Source organism: Elephantulus edwardii, unplaced genomic scaffold (genome assembly GCF_000299155.1).
Source record: "Elephantulus edwardii isolate Elephantulus edwardi_28Jun2011 unplaced genomic scaffold, EleEdw1.0 scaffold00494, whole genome shotgun sequence".
Classification (NCBI taxonomy): Eukaryota; Metazoa; Chordata; class Mammalia; order Macroscelidea; family Macroscelididae; genus Elephantulus; species Elephantulus edwardii.
Window position 1 is genome coordinate 532,958 of NW_006400244.1, and position 18,898 is coordinate 551,855.

General features: G+C 44.5%; 1 protein-coding gene across 1 annotated transcript in view; it reads left to right on the top strand.

Moving 5' to 3' along the window:
- Nucleotides 1-8,729, top strand: part of SLC2A11 (solute carrier family 2 (facilitated glucose transporter), member 11) — a 21,805-nt gene extending 13,076 nt beyond the window's left edge. The window contains exons 9-13 of the mRNA XM_006903024.1: nt 39-95; nt 7,300-7,401; nt 7,973-8,048; nt 8,198-8,325; nt 8,529-8,729. Coding sequence (XP_006903086.1) covers nt 39-95; nt 7,300-7,401; nt 7,973-8,048; nt 8,198-8,325; nt 8,529-8,729 — 564 coding nt within the window. The remainder of the gene's footprint in view (nt 1-38; nt 96-7,299; nt 7,402-7,972; nt 8,049-8,197; nt 8,326-8,528) is intronic.
- Nucleotides 8,730-18,898: the final 10,169 nt, after the last annotated feature.

The window sequence follows — 18,898 nt, forward strand, 5'->3', positions numbered from 1 at the left end:
CCTCAGTGTTCCAGGAGGCCGGTGTCCCTGCCGAGAAGGTTCAGTACGCCATCATCGGGACTGGGAGCTGCGAGCTGTTGACTGCAGTTGTCAGTGTGAGTCAGGGTTCCAGCATGAGGGTGGCACAGGGGAGGCGGGAGACAAGCACTGCCTTCCAGCTAACAGCCAAGTGACATATCCATTATAAAATTTCTGTGCACAGTTTCAACAGGCTTTTTTAAAAAAAACATAAATAAATAGACCTGTGGTTAATTAGAACAGAGAAAAAATACTTTCTTAAGCCAAGATTAGGGAGCTCTCATGGCCTAGTGGTAAGGTGCTGCACTTAATAATGTACCACAGGTACATTATTCAAATCCACCAGCTTCTCTGTGGGAGGAGGATGGACAGTTCCCGTGAGCACAACAGGACACAGGTACAAGGCTAAGCTTTGTGCAAATTAATTTTTTTAACCTTGTAATGCACTCCGGTGGCTTACTGCTGAGGAATTACACTGCCAACCCAAAGGTAAATGGTTCTAATCAATCAGCTGCTCCATGGAAGGAGAATAAGCAATCTCCTTCCGGGGGGTTTACCACCTATGAAAGCCTGCTGGAAGGTCTGCTGTGGGTGGGTTCTGACTCGATGGTACACAACAACAACAGTGCACTCAGGTCAGAGCTGTTGCCACTACCTAGTTGCAGAGTACAATGTATTCACTGCTGATGAAATCAGTGTTTATTGTCAAATTCTTTAGTGTTTACATTGCAATATTAGGAGTATTTAGCATTTATGACCCAGTATCAACAACAGAGCAAGGAAACACTGCATGGTTCAAAATCAGGAAAGGAATGCATCAGGGATACATTATGTCTCCTTTCCTTCTCAATCTATGTGCAGAACAGATTATTCAGGAGATTGGGCTTTATGAGGAGGAATGTGGCATCAGGATTGGAGGAATCCTCATCAACAATCTGCAATATTCAGATGACACAACCATGCTTGCCAAAACTTAGGAGGATCTGAAGCACTTATTACAGAAAGTCAAGAACCACAGCCTTCAATATGGATTGAAGCTCAACACCAAGAAAACAAAGATTCTCACCATTGGGCCAATTGGAGAAAAGATTGAGATTGTTAACAATTTCCGCTTCCTTGGCTTAACAATCAGCACTCTTGGCACCAGCAATGAGGAAGTCAAAAGATAAATTGCACTGGGATAATCTGCTATTAGGGACCTCCCCAGAATACTGAGGAGCAGCAATGTCAGTCTAGAGACTAAGGTGTGCCTGATCCAGGCCATGATATTTGCAATTTCTTGCCATGCATTAGAGAGCTGGACAATGACTAAGGGTAACAGAAGGATTGATGCCTCCGAGTTGTTGTGCTGGAGAAGAGTATTGAACACACTATGGACCACCAAGAAAGCAGGTCTGTCCTGGAGAGGGTGAAACCAAGTTTCTTCTCCTTAGAGACCAGGATTTTGAAGCTCCATCTGACATATTTGGGGCATGTTGTCAGGAAGGGCCAGTCATTGGAGAAGTACATCATGCTTGGAAGGGTGGAGGGTCAGCACAGGAGAAGAAGAGCCCAGATGAGACGGACTGACACAATAACTGAGGTGCTGGGGTTAGGTGCGTTAGAGTCAGTGACACTGGCTCAGGACAGGGTAGGCTTCAGAGCTGTTGTACATAGAGTTGCTGTGAGTTGCCAGCGACTAGACGGCACATAACAACAACCACTACTACTTACTGAGAATGAAGCAATAACTACAGGAAAAGAAAAGGCTTCATAGTTATTAATAATGATATGACTAGTAACAGGTTTGGCAAAACACTTTTGGTGGTGGTGGTTGTCAGGGGCTGTCTAGAGTTGTGACTCAGTGGCCCAGGTACAACACATCAAAACCCTGCTCAACCTTACGTCATCCTCACAGTCTCCCATCGTTGTAATGGGCTGTGGAAGTTGTTGTTAGGTGCCATCGAGTCCACTATGATTCATGTGAATCCACAGCATGCTGCCCTTCTCCAGGGGCTGTCCCCCCTGATAAGATGCCCAGAGTATGTGAGACAAAGTTTGACCTTCTTTGCCTCTATAACTTACCTGGGCTACACTTTTGCCAAGCTGTTCTTTTGGCAGTCTATGGTATATCATAATTCAAAAGCATCGATTCTTCTATTTTTCTTTTCATTTTCCGGTTTTCACATGCATACCAAGTAATTGAAAACTCCATGATGTGGATCAGGTACATCGTAGTCTTTAAACTGACATACTTGCTCTAATTAGCACTTTAAAGAGGTTTTGACAGCAGGAGGGGCAAATTGTTGGTTGTTATTGTTATATGCTGTCAAGTTGGAATAGAATCATACATAGGAAGAGATTCCCCATCTTTCTCCCTTGGAGCAACTGGTGGCTTTGAACCTTGTCCCTTTGGATTGGCAGCACAACTCTTTGCCCCTAGGCTATCAGAGCACCCTATAAACTAAAAGATAATACATGTAAATAATTTATTACTATTATCCACATATTATTCTGTAATTACACATGTTGTTGTTGTTTAATGCCATCGAGTCGTAGACAACTCATAGCGATCCTATGAACGAACAGCCTGAGCACTGTTTGTACATAGATTTTCCGGAGGCAAGCCATTTTGGAAGTGGATGCCGCTCCTGCTTCCAGGCTTGATTTAGTCGGGAAGCTCCAGCCAACACTGTCCACCATGGGTGCCCATTACCACGATTGGCACATCACTGTCACAGGCTTCAGCATCACAGCAACCACTAGTTACCTCTGTACAGCAATGCACAGACCAGTGCCATACCACCTTTGGCTTGGTAGTGTTTTATAATTGTTGTTGTCATTGTTGTTATTATTATTTTAAATGAAAAGTTACAAGAGACTTTGGGTTTCCATTCATTCATTATTCTACTTTTCTCCCTGCCCACCTCTCCTCCCGCTCTTTTCTTTGAAAATTAAAAGAAAAATTCTTTCATTGTTATACAACCCCTCCCTTCATGACTCCTGTCATGACAATAATATCTAATAATATATCCCTTTTAAACAGTTCTCTTCCTCATTTGTTTCAGTGCAGTATACATAATTTATCCCATCTTTCTCAGTCTCTCCCAACTCCGGCACTATGCAGTATTTGTCCTTTTATGACTGAGATACTTCACTCAGTGTAGTGTCCTCCAGGGTCACCCATTTTTAATAATATTGCATGAGTTCCTTGTTTTTCAGTGCAGCATAGTATTCCATTGTATGAATATACCACAGATTCTCTATCCATTCATCTGTTGATAAACACTTAGGTTGTTTCCAACTCTTTGCTATTGTGAACAAAGCTGCAATAAACATGGGTGTGCATATATCTGATTGGGTGGCAGTTGTGGTTTCTTTGGGGTATATTCCCAATAGTGGAATTGCTGGGTCAAATGGTATTTCTATTTGCAACTTTTTGAGAAAGTGTCATACTGCCTTCCATGGTGGTTGCACCCTCCTACCAACAGTGAATAAGGGTACCAGTTTCTCCAACTTCACCAGCATTTGTTGTTTGCTGTTATGTTACATTTTGCTATTCTTACTGGGGTGAGATGATATCGCACAGGTACTTTGACACAAAGTATTTTTTTTAAATTTTATTATTTTTCATTAGTGTGTGTGTGTGTGTGTGTGTGTGTGTGTGTGTGTGTGTGTGTGTGTGTGTGTGTGTGTGTGTGTGTGTGTGTACTGTCAAATCAGATCTGACTGGTACAGGAGGAGATTATCCCTCCTTTCCCGGCAGAGCATCTAGTGGATTTGAACCGTGTGCCTCTGGGATTGCAGTGCAATTTCTTGCCACTAGGCCACCAGAGCTCCCCTGACACAAAGTATTTTTATAATTAAAAGTGACAATAAGTATTTCTAAGATAGCTCTGACCAGCATTCAACTGCCAGAAAGTGTCTTGCCCTACTAATCCAAAAGTTGTACCTCTTTGGCAGTTCAAATCTGAGGGATAAATATTGGCAGTCTCTCAAGCAATGTCCAGTCTCTGAAAACCTGGTGGATGGTCAGCTGTGAGTTAGTTCTGACTTGATGGTGATGAGAGTGGACAGTTAGGGATCCTCAGTGGTTTCTGGGGACATAGTGCATTATGTGCTACTTACTGCTTACTGGAAAGTCAGTGGATCAAATCCACCCGTTGCTCTGCAGGATCAAGATGAGCAGATTCCTCCCATTAAGATTTATAGCCTCAGAAACCTGATGGAAAGTCTCTGAATCTGAGTTGACTCTGTGACAATGGGTTTTGTTGAGTTGAATTGTTTGTGTGCGGGAGGAGTTGCATATGGGGAGGGGAGCGGGTGTCAGGGATACATCAACCCTAGTGATGTCATTGGGTCAGTGGATCCAGCCAAGACAGGTTCTGTCCTTCAAGACCTTATTGAGAAACAGTCTTCAGCATCAAACCATTGTAAAAAGAGCAAGTGCCACATAGGAAGCACCATATCTGACCTTTACCAATTTCTCAGGGGGAAGCTATCCCCACCCACAGCTTCATAACACAAAACCAATTCCTGTAAGGTCAGATATGTCTTCCATGCTCACATGCCTCCTACTCATCTCATCACCAATCTTGCTGCTTGGCTGGGTCCAAAATCCAATGTGATAGCTCACAGATCACAGAGAACCATATTGGGTAACTTAAAAGGTTATAATTCAAATTAATAACAGAGTCAAGACAACTCCCAAAATGTGCACACAGGCACCTCAGCCTTAAGCTTTAAGTGTTCCCAAGTTCTCAGTCTTGCCAATATTGCCCCCCCCCAGAGTCCCATCTCACACCAGTCCTCCAGTTCAGCAATCATTGTTGCTGCTGTCCCAAAGCATGTCTTATATTTCACGAGCTTGGAAGTTGTGGTGTCTCTCTTCTCTGGCCAGAAAAGAATTCCATCTCTTCTGGTAGGGGAAGAATTCCTGTCTGTTCAGGTAGAGTTCTTCAACTTATTGGCAAGACTGGCCAGTCCCCTTGTGGATAGGCCACCACTCCCTCCAGTCACATAATCTTGCCCATTTGCATAGCAATATCAAATAAGGGATAGGGAAATTATATTGTTGTTATTCTGTGCTGTCAAGTTGCTTGCGACTCATAGTGACCCTGTGCACAATAACTCTGAACCCTATTGTATCCTGAGCCAATCTTATCATCTCTCACAGACCTAGTCACTGAGTCAATTCATCTCATTCTGGGTTTTCCTCTTCTCTCCTGTGCTGTCCCTCCACCCTTCCAAGCATGATATCCCTCTTCAAGGACTGGTCCTTCCTGGCCACGTGCCCAAAGTATGTGAGGTGACGCTTCAAAATCCTTGCTTCCAGGGAGCAGCTTGGTTTCACCCTCTCCAGGATGGATCTGTTTGTTCTCCTGGCACTCCATGGTATGGTCAACACTCTTCTCCAGAACCACAACTCAAAGTCATCAATCCTTCTGTTATCCGTAGTCCTTGTCTAGCTCTCTGATGCATAACAAGTCATTGTGAAGACCATAGCCTGCATCAGGCATACCTTAGTCTCTAGAATGACATTGTGACAGGAGTGTTGGTTGCAGAACAAGCAAGCTGAAGTTAACAATCTCAGTCTCTTCTCTGTCTATCATGAAGCTGCTAACGGGCCCAGTGGTAAGAATTTTTATTTTCTTGATGTTAAGCTTCAATCCATATTGAAGACTGCAGTCCTTGACCTTCTGCAGCAAATGCCTCATGTCCTTCTCAGTTTCAACAAGCAAGGTTGTATCATCTGCATGGCACAGATTGTTGATTTGTCTACCTCCAATCCTGATGCCATTAACGTCCAGCCTCCTGAATGATTTATTATGCATATAGATTGAAAAGGTATGGAAATAGTATGCATCCCTGATGCTATATTGAAAGATAAACCCCATAGCCATCCCTCTTCACAGGGTTCTGTTAATGGACAATGAATTGTTGTTGTTGTTAGCTGTGATTGAGTTGAGTTCACCCTATGAACAACAGATCTGAATCCTGTCCTATCCTGTGCCATCTTGACCATCTTTGACACACAGGAGCCCATTGTTTCAGTCACTGTATCGATATGTCTGGTTGAGGCTCTTTCTCCTTTCACTGACCTTCCACCTTTCCAAACATGATGCATCTCTCCTAGGAATAGCTTTGTCATCTTTGCCTCCAAGGAGGACTCTGATTATACTTTCTCCAAGACATAGCTGTTGGTTCTTCTGACACTTCATGGGATATTCAGTACTCTTCTCCTACACTAAGGCTCAAAAGCACCAATTTTTCTGCCCTTGGTCATTGTCCAGTTCTCAGAGGCATAGCAAGTGGCTGAAAAGACCATGACCTGAGTCAGGCTCATTTTTTTATCCAATCTGATATCATTGCCCTTCAGTAATTTGGAGAGGTCATTGTTGTTATATGCAGTTGAATCGCATGTGACTCATAGCAACCCTAGTACAATAGCTTTGAACTCTCTTGAGCCATTGTCTCCAACACACCTACTCCCATTAACCTTTTTTTTTTATGCATTAAACATTCCTTACACAAAGGGCGGGAAAACCCCTTACAATTCAGTGGGTTGCTTTCAGCCATTTATTTACAGTTTGTGTTCAATGCAAATCAATTCCATAACATGAGAAGTTACTATGAATCAAAGCATAAATACACAAACACAATATATAATCCAAACAGATGTACAGCATTCAGATATGAAGCAAAAGGAAGTGTTCATTCACACACACAGTAGCTTGAGATTTGTTGGATCTGGTTGTTTCCAAAAGGAGGTTTCTAACCATGGGGAGGGGAATGACTTTGGTTATCAAAACTACTGTGTTCATATTAGATAACTGGAACATCTAAGCATCAGTGCATGACCATGCGAACAAAAGACTTCATCAAGTATCTGTTTTAAGAAAAGGTTTCTGTGCATCAAGGCAGTTGTAAAAGATTTAAATTTGTGTGTGTTTACCATCAAATCGGATTTGACTGGTACTGGACGAGATTGTCCCTCCTCCAGCAGAGCATCTGGTGGATTTGAAATGCACACCTTTGGGATTGCAGTACAGCTTCCTGCCACTAAGCCACCAGGCTCCCCCCCACCCCCACCGCTCCCCATTACCCTTCAGTGAGCATTTCTTGAGCCCCGGCTGTGCTGAGATAAGCGGACAGCTTGAGTGATGGGCAAGATTCTCCATCTCCTGAAAGTGCTTCCTGCTATTTTCAACTTCCTGACAGGTGCCTCCTCCTGCACCCTCAAACCAAGGGGTTCTCAGCTGGCACATGAGTCAGCAACCAAAGAGATTTCTTCTCTTGCAGTGTGTAGTGATTGAGAGAGTGGGCCGGCGGGTGCTGCTGATGGGGGGCTACTTCCTGATGACCTGTTGGGGGAGCATCTTCACAGTGGCCCTGTGCCTGCAGGTAGCTGTGCTCCAACTCAGTTCCATCCCCAACATCACAGAATTCCTGCCTGCCCTCCCTTCCACACTTTTCCCCTCCTGGTCCATCCTGCCACATCCTGCCTGCCCACCCCAGGAACTGCCTTGCCCCTCCCCTACTCTGGCCTACCCATTTTGCCCTCCCTCCCCTGGCCCCACTCATCCTGCCCTTCCTCTCTCACCCTCACCCTGCCCCCCCATCCTGCACTCCTTCCCCTAACCCTGGCCCTGGTTCTTCCCTCATCTTGCCCTCCCTCCTCTATCCCCACCCAGCCTTCTCCCCCTGGTCCCACCCATCTTCCCCTCCCAGCCTACCCTCCCCCACCCCTGCCCACCCTGCCTGTCTTCCCTTGACCCCTCAGGCCCTGCCTGCCCACTCTCCCTTTCCTTGTCTGCCCATTCTCCCTGGCCCTGCCTACCTACCCACTCTGCCTATTCTCCCTGGCCCTGTCTGTCCATTCTCCCTCGTCATGCCCTTCTTGGCCCTCCCTCCAAGTCTCTGGGACAAGGGGCGTGGTAGATTGGGCTTTCTCCATCTCGCTCCCCCTCCACAGAGCTCTTTCCCCTGGATGCCCTACCTGGCTGTGTCCTGCATCTTCGCCTTCATCCTCAGCTTTGGCATTGGCCCTGGTGAGTAGGCAGAAGAGTTCAAGCTCAGTCATGTGGGAGGGTGGTATTTGCTGTCAGCCACAGATCTCACCACCATCACCCCGCCATGCCAGTTCCCTGGACAGATGGCTAGGCCTGGTTTCCACCTTCTGTGCCCACCTATCTTGCAGCTGGAGTGACAGGGATCCTGGCCACTGAGCTATTTGATCAGACAGCCCGGCCAGCTGCCTACATGGTGTGTGGGGCGCTCCTGTGGATCATGCTGTTCCTGGTGGGGCTCGGCTTCCCCTTCATCATGGTAAGCCACCCCCTCCCCGCCTGATCTCACTGCTCATCGAGTTGTTGGGGAACTCAGATGGGGACCCAGGCTGGGACGACACAGTGGGTGGGAATGCAACCTACACACACAAGGTGGGGCAAGCCCCTCCTCAGGACCTGTCCCCGGGCCTTCAGGGTAGCAGCTGGCTGGGACCATAAGGGCTGGTGTCTCTTAACCCACAGGAGGGCTTGTCCTGCTTCCTCTTTATCCCTTTCCTCCTCATCTGCATCTGTGGGGCTGTCTACACTGCCTTCTTCCTTCCTGAGACCAAAGGCAAGACCTTTTTGGAGATCTCTGAGGAGCTGCATAGACTCAACTTCCCAGCCCACAGCCAGGGGCCCAGATGGAAGGGCCCCGAGGTCATCCAGGCCACAGAGCTCTAGCCCAGGGTGGTCAAGTCCCACCAGCTGCTGCCCTCTGCTTCTTGGGATCTGTTGTCCCTCTTCATCTGCTCATTCCTGCATCTGTTTATTGAATACCTGCTATATGCAGGAGCTCTGGTGGTCTAGTGGTGAGAAGCTGTGGTGCAATCCCAAAGGCGCATAGTTCAAATCCACCACTGTTTCTTAGGAGAAGGATGGGTGACTTTCTCCTGTTCACATTAATAGCCTCTGAACACTTACTAGAAGAAATCGGTTTAAACTCCACAGCATGCAGCAGCAACTTGTGTGCAGGAATGGTGCCACATCATTAGCAGTCAGTGGTCTAAGTTAGAGAGATAGTAGATACAGCTAGAGCCAGTCACCTGGCAGGAAATGCAGTTATATCGGCAGAAATGTAAATGCACACTCAGGGAGATGGGACGGGCAAGAGCGGGCCTGTGGGGAGGCCTGACTGTGACCCGAGACTTCTGAGAAACTGACTTTTTAAATTACCAACTTTAAATATGAAAAAAAATCTCAGCTTTAAATATCTATTTAAATATACTAGTGTAATTTATATACTAGTAGAGCTCTGGTGGCCTAGTGGTAAAAAGCTTCACTGAAATCCCGAAGGCAGACAGTTCAAATCCACCAGCTGCTGCTCAGAAGGATGAGTAGTCACCTCCCATGCAATGTATAGCCTCTGAAAACCCACTAGAGGATCAGCTATGAACTGATTCCAACTTGATGGCACACAACAACAGTACGTTTATGGTTAAATACACTTTTTAAAAAGAATTTTATTATTTTTGTGTGTGTATCATCAAATCAGATCTGACTGGTACAGGAGGAGATTGTCCCTCCGTCTCCAGTAGAGCATCTGGTAGAGTCAAACCATGTACCTCTGGGATTGCAGTGCGGCTTCTTGCCACTAGGCCACCAGAGCTCCCCAATGGTTAAATATACTTTGTTGATCTATTTCAATATGATAGTTAAATATTTATGCTCTTGCATTTTGACCAATGTTTCCACCCCTGAAATTACCACTATAATAAGATAAAATGTTCACATTGCCCCTAAAGCTCTTTCATGTCCCTCTGCAGTCACTAAGCTCCTCAGGTTTTGTTTTTCAGAATATGACACATATGTGGAATCATACAGTATGTATGTTTTTCTGACTTTCTCACTTAAGATAAAGTTTTTTAAGATCCCTGTATATTGTTGCATGTATTTCTATTCCTTTGTATTGTTGGATAGTATTTATTGCCTTTATTAGCCATCTACCTCTTGGTGGACATTTGGGTTGCTTTAACTTCTTGGCCATCATGAATAAAATTGCTGAAAGCATTCCTGTACAAGAGTTTATATAGTCGTTTTCATTTCTTTTGGGTCAAATAAGAAATTATCTTCCAAAGTGTGTGCATGTCTTTGTTCACACTGGCAATCTGGGGATGTGCCTGATGCTCCACACGCTCATCAACACTTGGTATTCACGCTCATCAACACTTGGTATTGTCAGTGTTAGATTTTTGATTTGTTTTCTTTCTGTTTTCTCCTTCTCCTGGCCCGCCCCTCTCATCCCTAGTAACCATCAGAGAATGTCTTTTCACCTCATATTAACGTCAGGAAACTCTGGTGGCTTTGTTGTTGCTGTTAAGTGTCGTCAACTCAAATACAACTTACAGTGACCCTATGAACAAGAGATCTGAACCCTGTCCTATGCTGTGCGATCCTCAGAATCTCTGACATGCTCAAGCCTGTTGCAGGTGTCACTGTGTCAGTCCACATGATTGTTGACACACCGCCTTTCCGAGCATGACGTCCCTGTCCAAGGAAGAGCCTCTCCTAGCAACATGCCAAAGTATGTAAGACAAACTCTGTTATCTTTGCCTCCAAAGAGCACTGTGGCTGCACCTTCTCCAGGACATACCTGTTTATTCTTTTGGCAGTCTATGGATATTCAGCACTCTTCTCCAATGCCACAATTCAAAGAGATCAACTCTTCCGTCATCCTTATTCATTGTCCAGTTCTCAGCTGCATAGGGAGTGATTGGAAAGACCATGGCCTGAGTCAGGCGCACCTTAGTCCTTACTGGTAAGGAATTTTACTGCCAATGCAAAAGCATGTGGTTCAAACCCACCAGCTGCCTTGTGGGAGAAAGATGAGCAATCTCCCCTGTGATTTTCTTCCTCTGAAAACCCACTAGAGGATCGGCTTTGGGTTGGTTGCAGCTCCATGGTACATACCACAACAATGCATTGTGTAAGTCCATCTCATTAAGGTCATCTTCTCTTTTACTGGCCCTTCACTTTTCCAAGCCTGATGTCTTTATTCAAGAACTGGCCTGACAGTATTTCCAAAGTATGTGAGACAAAGTTTCACCATCCCTGCATCCAAGGAGCACTCGGGTTTTATTCATCCAAGCAGATTTGTTAGTGGTGAGGGGTTTTAGCAGTCCATGGTATACTCTTTGCTATCACCACGATTCAGAGACATCAGTTCTTCTCGGGTTTTCCTTATTAATTGTCCAACTTTCACATGCATACAGAGCATTGAAAATACCATGGTTTGGGTCAGGAAGCTCTGGTGGTAAGGAGTTGTGTGCTAGCATCCCAACGGTGGTGGTGGTGGTGGTGGTTAATATTAACAGAGTCGTCTGTGACTTGTAGTGACTCTGTGAACATTAGCTCTGAACTCTGCCCTATCCTGAGCCAGTCTCACTGTTTCTGATTCACACCTACCCCTGGGTCTTCCTCTCTGTTCCTTTCCTCCATCCTTCTAAACGTGATATCTTTCTTCAAGGCTGGTCCTTCCTGGCAACATGCCCAAAGTTTGTCAGACAGTTTCAAAGTCCTTGCCTATGAGGAACAAATTGGTTTTACCCTCTGGGATAAACCTGTTTGTTCTCTTGGTGGTCCATGGCATGTTCAATACTCTCCAGCATCACTCCTCAAGGGCATCATTTCTTCTGTTGTTCTAATTCATTCTCCAGCTCTTGCATAGCAAGTAAGTGCAAAGACTTGATCAAGCCTCTGATCTAAATCTCTAGATTGATGTTGTTGCTTTTTAGCACTCTGGAGAGGTCTCTGATAGCAGATCTTTCTAATATAATTTGTCTCTTGATTTGCTGCAGCCAAGAGTGTTGACTCTGCAGCTGAGCAAGTTGAAATTGTTTAATAATTGCATTCTCTTCCCCATCTATCATGGTGCTGCCAATTGACCCAGTGAAAATCTTTGCCTTCTTGGATGTTGAGTTTCAATCCATATTGAAGACTGCAGTTCTTGACCTTCTGCAGCAAATGTCTTAGGTCCTCCTTAGTTTCAGCAAGCAAGGTTATATCATATGCATAACACAGATTGTTGATGAATCTTCCTCCAAACGTAATCCCACATTCCTCCTCATAAAGTCCAACCTCCTGAATGATCTGTTTAGCACCTAGATTGAAGGTATGAAGACAGGACACATCCCTGACGCACTCTTGCAGTGTTACCTTGCTCTGTTCTGACAACTGCTTCTTGGTCCAGGTACAGGTCTTACATGATTAAAATCAAGTGTTCTGGAAATCCCATTCTTCTCAAAGTTAGCCACAATTTTTTTGTGATCTACACAGTCAAATGCTTTTGCATAGTCAGTAAAACACAGACATTCCCTTGGTACTCTGCTTTCAGTCAAGATCCATCTTACATTGGCTATGATGTAGCTAGTGCCACAGCCTCTTATAAACCCCGCTTGTATTTTTGGTAGTTCTGTCATTGTACTGTTCCAGTCTTGTTTTATATAATCTTCAGTGGAATTTTGCTTGCATATGATATTGGTGGTATTGTTTGATAATTTCCACATTCTATTCAATCACCTTTCTTTGGTTGGGAATAAATATCGCTCTCTTCTTGTCAGTTGGCTAGGTAGTTGTCCTCCAGATTTCTTGCCACAACCTGGTGAGCACGCTCAGGGCAGTATGCTGAAAAATATCAATTGGTATTCCATCAATTCCGGGGACCTTGGTTTTTTTGCCAATTCCTTCAGAGCAGCTTGAATATCCTCCTCCGTCACCATTGCCTGTTGACTATGTTTCACAAAATTCTTCTGTGTCAGCCAATTATTTTTGGTACAGCACTCTGTACTCCTTCCATCATTTTTTGATGCTTCTTTGGTCATTCCGCATCCTTAAGTATTTCAACTCGAGGCTTGAATTGTTCTTCAGTTCCTTCAGCTTAAGAAATGCCAACCAAGTTGGTCCCTTTGATTCTCTGACTCGAGCTCATTGCACATTTCATCATAATACTTTGCTTTGTCTTTACAAGCTGCCTTTTGAAATCTTCAGCTTCTTAATTTCCTAATTTTCTTTCCCTTCAATCTGACATCCGTCTTCGTCTTTTCTTCCTCCTTTGTCTTTGTAAAAATCTTTTGTGTTCTTCATTGATAAGATTCTTGCTGTCCTTCCACAGCTTAGCTAGTCTTTAGTGTTCAAGGCCTCAAACCTCTTTTGAGGTGGTTTTTAAACATAGATGAGATAGACTCAGTGACAAATTTAGGTTCTTGTGGATTTGTATTCATTTTCTTTAACTTCAACTTAAATTTGCAAATGAGAAGTTGATGGTCTATTCCACAATTTGCATCTAGCCTAGTCTTCACAGCTAATATTGAGCTTCTTCAATGATTCTTACCACAGATGTAATTAATTTGATCCTTGTGTAGACTATCTTATTCACATGGTGAGGTTGATATGTATAATCATTTCAGATCTTTGCCTCAAATCCTATAGGAGGGACCTAATGCTTGAAAGGGTAGAAGGTCAGGAAAGGAGAAGAAGACCCTCATTCAGGTGGATTGACACAGTGACTGCTGCAGTGGGGTATAGTGTGTCAGGAAGTGTAAGGATGGCACAGGATAGGACGAGGTTTAGATTTGTTGTTCATACAGTCACTATATGAGTCATACTCGACTTGATGGAACCTATCAACAACACCTTCCCCAATTTGTCAGATGGATCCTGGCTGAAAGCAGAGAATACCAACAGGATGTGTACTTATGCTTTAATAACTATGCAAAGGCATTTGACTATGTGGATCATAACAAATTATGACTAACATTGAAAAGAATAGGAATCCCAGGACCCTTAATTAGGGTCATGTGAAACCTATATATAGATCAAGAACTTGTTTTCCAAATAGAACAAAGGAACACTACATGGTTTAAAATAATGAAAGGTGTGCATCAGGGTTGTATCTTTTCTCCATACCTGTTCAATCTATATGAAATCATTGAAGAAGCTGGACTCTATGATGAATGTGGCATCAGGACCAGAGGAAAACTCATCAACAACCTTCATTGTGCAGAGGACACAACCCTAGTTGCTGTAAGTAAGGAGGATTTGAAGCACTTGCTACTTAAGATCAAAGACTTCAATATGGATTACATCTCAACATCAAGAAAACAAAAATTAGGGGGGCTCTGGTGGCCTAGTGGCAAGGAGCTGCAACTGTAATCCCAGAGGCGCATGGTTCGAATCCACCAGATGCTCTGCCAGGGAAGGAGGGACGATCTCCTGTACCAGTCAGATCTGATTTGACGGTACACTCACACAAAAATAATAAAATAAAAAGAAAAATTTTCATCATTGGACCCATAGACATCATCATGATAGGTGGAGAAAGATTGAAACTGTCAATAACTTGATTTTACTTGATTTCACAGTCAACATCCTTGGCACCAGGAGTCAGGAGATGAGGAGATGTATTGCATTGGGAAAGTCTGCTGTCAGAGACCTCCAAGTTACTGAGGACCAATGATGTCAGTTTGAGAACTAAGGTGCATCTAATTAAAATCCTCTTTTCAGTCACTTGCTATGCATCTGAGAACTGGACAATGAATAAGGATGACAGAAGAAGAATTGATACTTTTGAGTTGTATTGGAGAAGAGTACTGAATAGACTGCCAAAAGAACAAACATTTGTCTTGGCGAAGGTGTGGCCAGAGTGTTCCTTGGAGCCAAGAATGGTTAAGTATCATCCCTCATATTTTGGATATGTTGCTAGGAGAGGCTGTTCCTTGGGGAGAGACATAATGCTTAGAAAGGTAGAGGGTCTGTGCAAGAGAGGAAGACCCTCAACCAAATGGGTTGACACAGTGACTACAGCAATGTGTATATCCAAGAATGGCACAAGTTTAGACATGGTTCATTCAAGTCTGTTGGTCTTTATTCATATGGTCTCTTTGAGTTGTACTGGACCTAACAGCACTTAACAATAAGAACAATTCCAAATTAAGAAATACTAATGTTTCACATTGATAGGGAACTTCCAGAGGTCAAGTTGGATTCAGAAGAGACAATATCACTGCTGATGTCAGATGGATCTTGGCTGAGAGCAGTCCCACAAAAGGGCTCACTTGTGTGTTATTGACTATTCAAATGCATCTGACGCTATGCTCTTAATAAATTATGTAGAACATTGAGAAAAATGAGAATTCCAGAACACTTCTCCTCAACACCTGTGCCTAGACCAAGAGGCAGTCATCTGAACAGAATAAAGCGGTACTGTGTGGTTTAAAATCAGGAATAGTTGTGGATTATGAGAAATGTGTTGTTAGGCTTGGAGGAAGACTCGTTAACAACCTGTCTTATGCAAATGACATAACCTGTGTTATGTAAACTTGCTTGGAAAAAGTGAGGCGTATTTAAAGCATGACCTGCCTTGGAGAGAGACATTGTGCTAGGAAGGGACAGTGCAAGATAGGAAGACCCTGGATGAGATGAATTGACTCAGTGACTAGGGTAATGGAGGTTAAGTGTGTCAGAGACAATGAGATTGGCTCAAGATAGGAGCAGGGTTCAAAGCTGTTGTACATAGGGTCACTATGAGTCACAAACAAATCTTAACAACATCTCCTAAGATTACAGACTGTCTCTTTATGTGAGAAGGATGGGAATCCCAGAACACTTGATCGTTCTAATGCGAAACTTATACTTGGACCAGGAGGCAGTCGTCAGAACAGAGCAAGGGAACACTGCATGGTTCAAAATTGGGAAGGGCATACACCAGGGATGCATCCTATCTCCATACCTTTACAACCTTATGCAGAACAGATTATCCGGGAGGCTGGGCTCTATGAGGAGAAATGTGGGGTCAAGATTGGTGGACGATTTATCAACAATCTGCATTATGCAGATGACACAAGCCTGCTTGCTGAAACTGAAGAGGACCTGAAGCGCCTGCTGCAGAGTGTCAAGGACTGCAGCCTACAATATGGATTGAGGCTCAATGCAAGAAGACAAAGATTCTCACCACTGGACCAATTGGCAGCATCAGGATGGATGGTGAAGAGATTGAGATTGTTCACAGCTTTAGTTTGCTTGGCTCCATAGTCAACAGTCTTGGCACCAGCATCCAGGAAATGAAAAGGCGCATTGCCATGGGAAAGTCTGCTCTTAGGGACCTCTCCAAAGTACTGAAGAGCAATGGTGTCTCTCTGGAGACTAAGGTGCGTCTGATACAGGCCATGGTCTTTGCAATCACTTGTTATGCATCAGAGAGTTGGACAATGACCAAGGAGGATAGAAGGAGAATTGATGCCTTTGAGCTGTGGTGCTGGAGAAGAGTATTGAGAATACCGTGGACTGCTAGGAAAACCAAACAGATTTGTCCTGGAAAGGGTTAAACTGGGTGGCTCCTTGGAGGCAAGGATTCTGAGGCTCCGCCTAACATTCTTTGGACATGTTGTGAGGAGAGACTGGTCCTTAGAGAGGGACATCATGCTTGGGAGGGTGGAGGGACAGCGCAGGAGAGGAAGGCCCTCTATGAGGTGGGTTGATTCAGTGACTGGGGTAATTGGGATGGGAGTGTCAGAGACAGTGCGATTGGCACAGGACAGAGCGGAGTTTAGGGCTGTTGTACATAGGGTCGCTATGAGTCGCAAGCGACTCGACGGCACATAACAACAACAACAACAACTCTTTATGTGTGGGTTGCACTTTTAACATTAAGAAAACAAAAATCCTCACAACTAGACCAATAGGCATTATTTGACAAATGGAGGAGAGAATGAAGTTGTCATTTTAGGATAAGAAAATGAAGCTAAAGATTTCCTCTTCTTGGATCCACAGTCAGCACCCAAGGAAACAGCAGTCGAGAAATCAAAAGACATACTGCACTGGACAAAACCTGCTCTCAAAGTCCTCTTTAACATTCTATCAAGGTTTCACATTAAAGACTAAGGTGCACCTCACCCAAGCCATGCTATTTTCCACTACTTTCTATGCTTGTAGAAAATGGACGATAAGAAAGATCAAAGAATTGATGTTTTTGAGTTGTCATTTCACAGAGTACTGTGCTCTTTGTAGGCGAGAATAAGTGAGATTTCATCATTAAGTTCTTAATTTGGTTTTAATTATAATTTTTTGAGTGAAAGTTTATAAATCATCCGTTTTTATACAACCATTTGTGAATATTTTTAATAACAATAATTGCCACTTATTTGTGTAATTAATTAACTACAACTTCTAATTAGCCCCTTATTATCATCCCACATCCTTTGGGCATGTCTTCACAGGAGACTAGTGCATGAAGAGGACATCATTCTTAGAAAGGTGGCGGACCAGAGGAGGAGAGGGAGACGAGACCCTCGATGGGATGAATTAGCACAGTGACCACAACAGTGGGCTTAAATCAGCACAGCTACAGTATCAGGCAGGGTACCAATCTGCTCTCACTGAAAGGCTTAATTGGCATCACAGCACATAAGTGTAATGACATCTGCACACTCCCTTGTAACATTTCCAAGGGTGAGGCTGTGGACCTCCTGGAGACCATACTGCTCACCCCTAAGGTGATGGGGTCAGGAGGCTCTCACCCAGTGTGGCCATGGTGCACACTGCCTGGGCAGGAACCCCATGTAGAAATAGAGTGAAAGATATTACTAACCATCTCGTGCAATGACGAGTCAGGAGAAGGAGGCAGGACTGTGCCAGAGTGTCTAAATGATTAGACACCCTCGTTGCCAGAGGCACACAGCACACCACAGAAGGCTCCCAGGAGCAGGACTTCATGCAGGGTGAGCCCTTCATGCAACGGGGAGAGCAAAAGGAGACAAGAATTGCCCACAGCTGCTTCTAGTTGGAATTTCAGAGTGGCCTTGAGTTAGCCTGTAGTTGTCTGTGTTGGATTGTAGTTGACTAGTCAGTCTTTTAAAGCTAGTGCCTAGAGATAAAATGGCACAAGTTCTCAGAAGACCGGATGGTGCTGTTCACTTCAGCGAGGTGGCAAAGGGCCAGTTCCCAGTACAGACTAAGCCCCAGGGGCTGCTGTAGGAATGTTGGGAGCATCTCAGTGGTGGGGATTGTCATTGCTTGATGTAGGAAGTGGCTGCAGGACAAGACAGGTACTGAGCATCCTCTGCCCAGAGCTGCGGGGGGTGAGGTGGGGTGGGTCTGAGCTGAGGTCCATACTGTGAGCTGGAATCAGAGGAAGAAAAGTGCAGGCAAGCAGCCACAGGCTGGCCACTACAGGGCAGCGTGCTGGACACTAAGAACAAGGAGGCGGGGGCATTGCAAGACCTCTGGCCCTATTGTCCTCTGGTGTACTCTGCTGTCATGTCTAAAACGAGTTCTCTTTTTTCACTATTTGCTAATAGTTCCCATGAAAGAGTGAGTTGAATGGACATGTGCACACACACATAATTTAGCAAAATAATTGAAAAAGTTTTATTAAGGTAATGCAACAGGTATGGCAGGTGAAAGAAATAGGCCAGTGCAAAAGAGAGAGGAAAGAAAGGGGGAAGAAACACCCCTCAAAAGTCAGGGGTGCAGGGCCAAACCTTTTGGAATGCTGCCAGCTGGACCCTCAGATGCGTAGAGCTTTTATTGGCTCCTACTCTGGTCATAGCCCCGCCTGCAGACCTGTGGGATTGGTTGAGGTTTGGTTCCCATGCATTCCTGCGTAGTGAGCTTCCATCCTGTAACCTTCCAGGCTCTTTCCTGGAGTACTGTCATCTTGGTGCAACTGTTTTTGCGTTCCCTATTTCCTGAGAAACTTGGTTTTTTAGTCCTCTCATGGGATTGGGGGAGAGAGACCGACCTGGAAGAGAGGTAGCAATTCTATTGTTGTGCCCCAAATCCAGTTTCCCCCCAAGTCACCAAGGAGCCGACACCGATGCAAGGGCAAGAGGGAATTTATTTCAGATTCGAATCTGGGC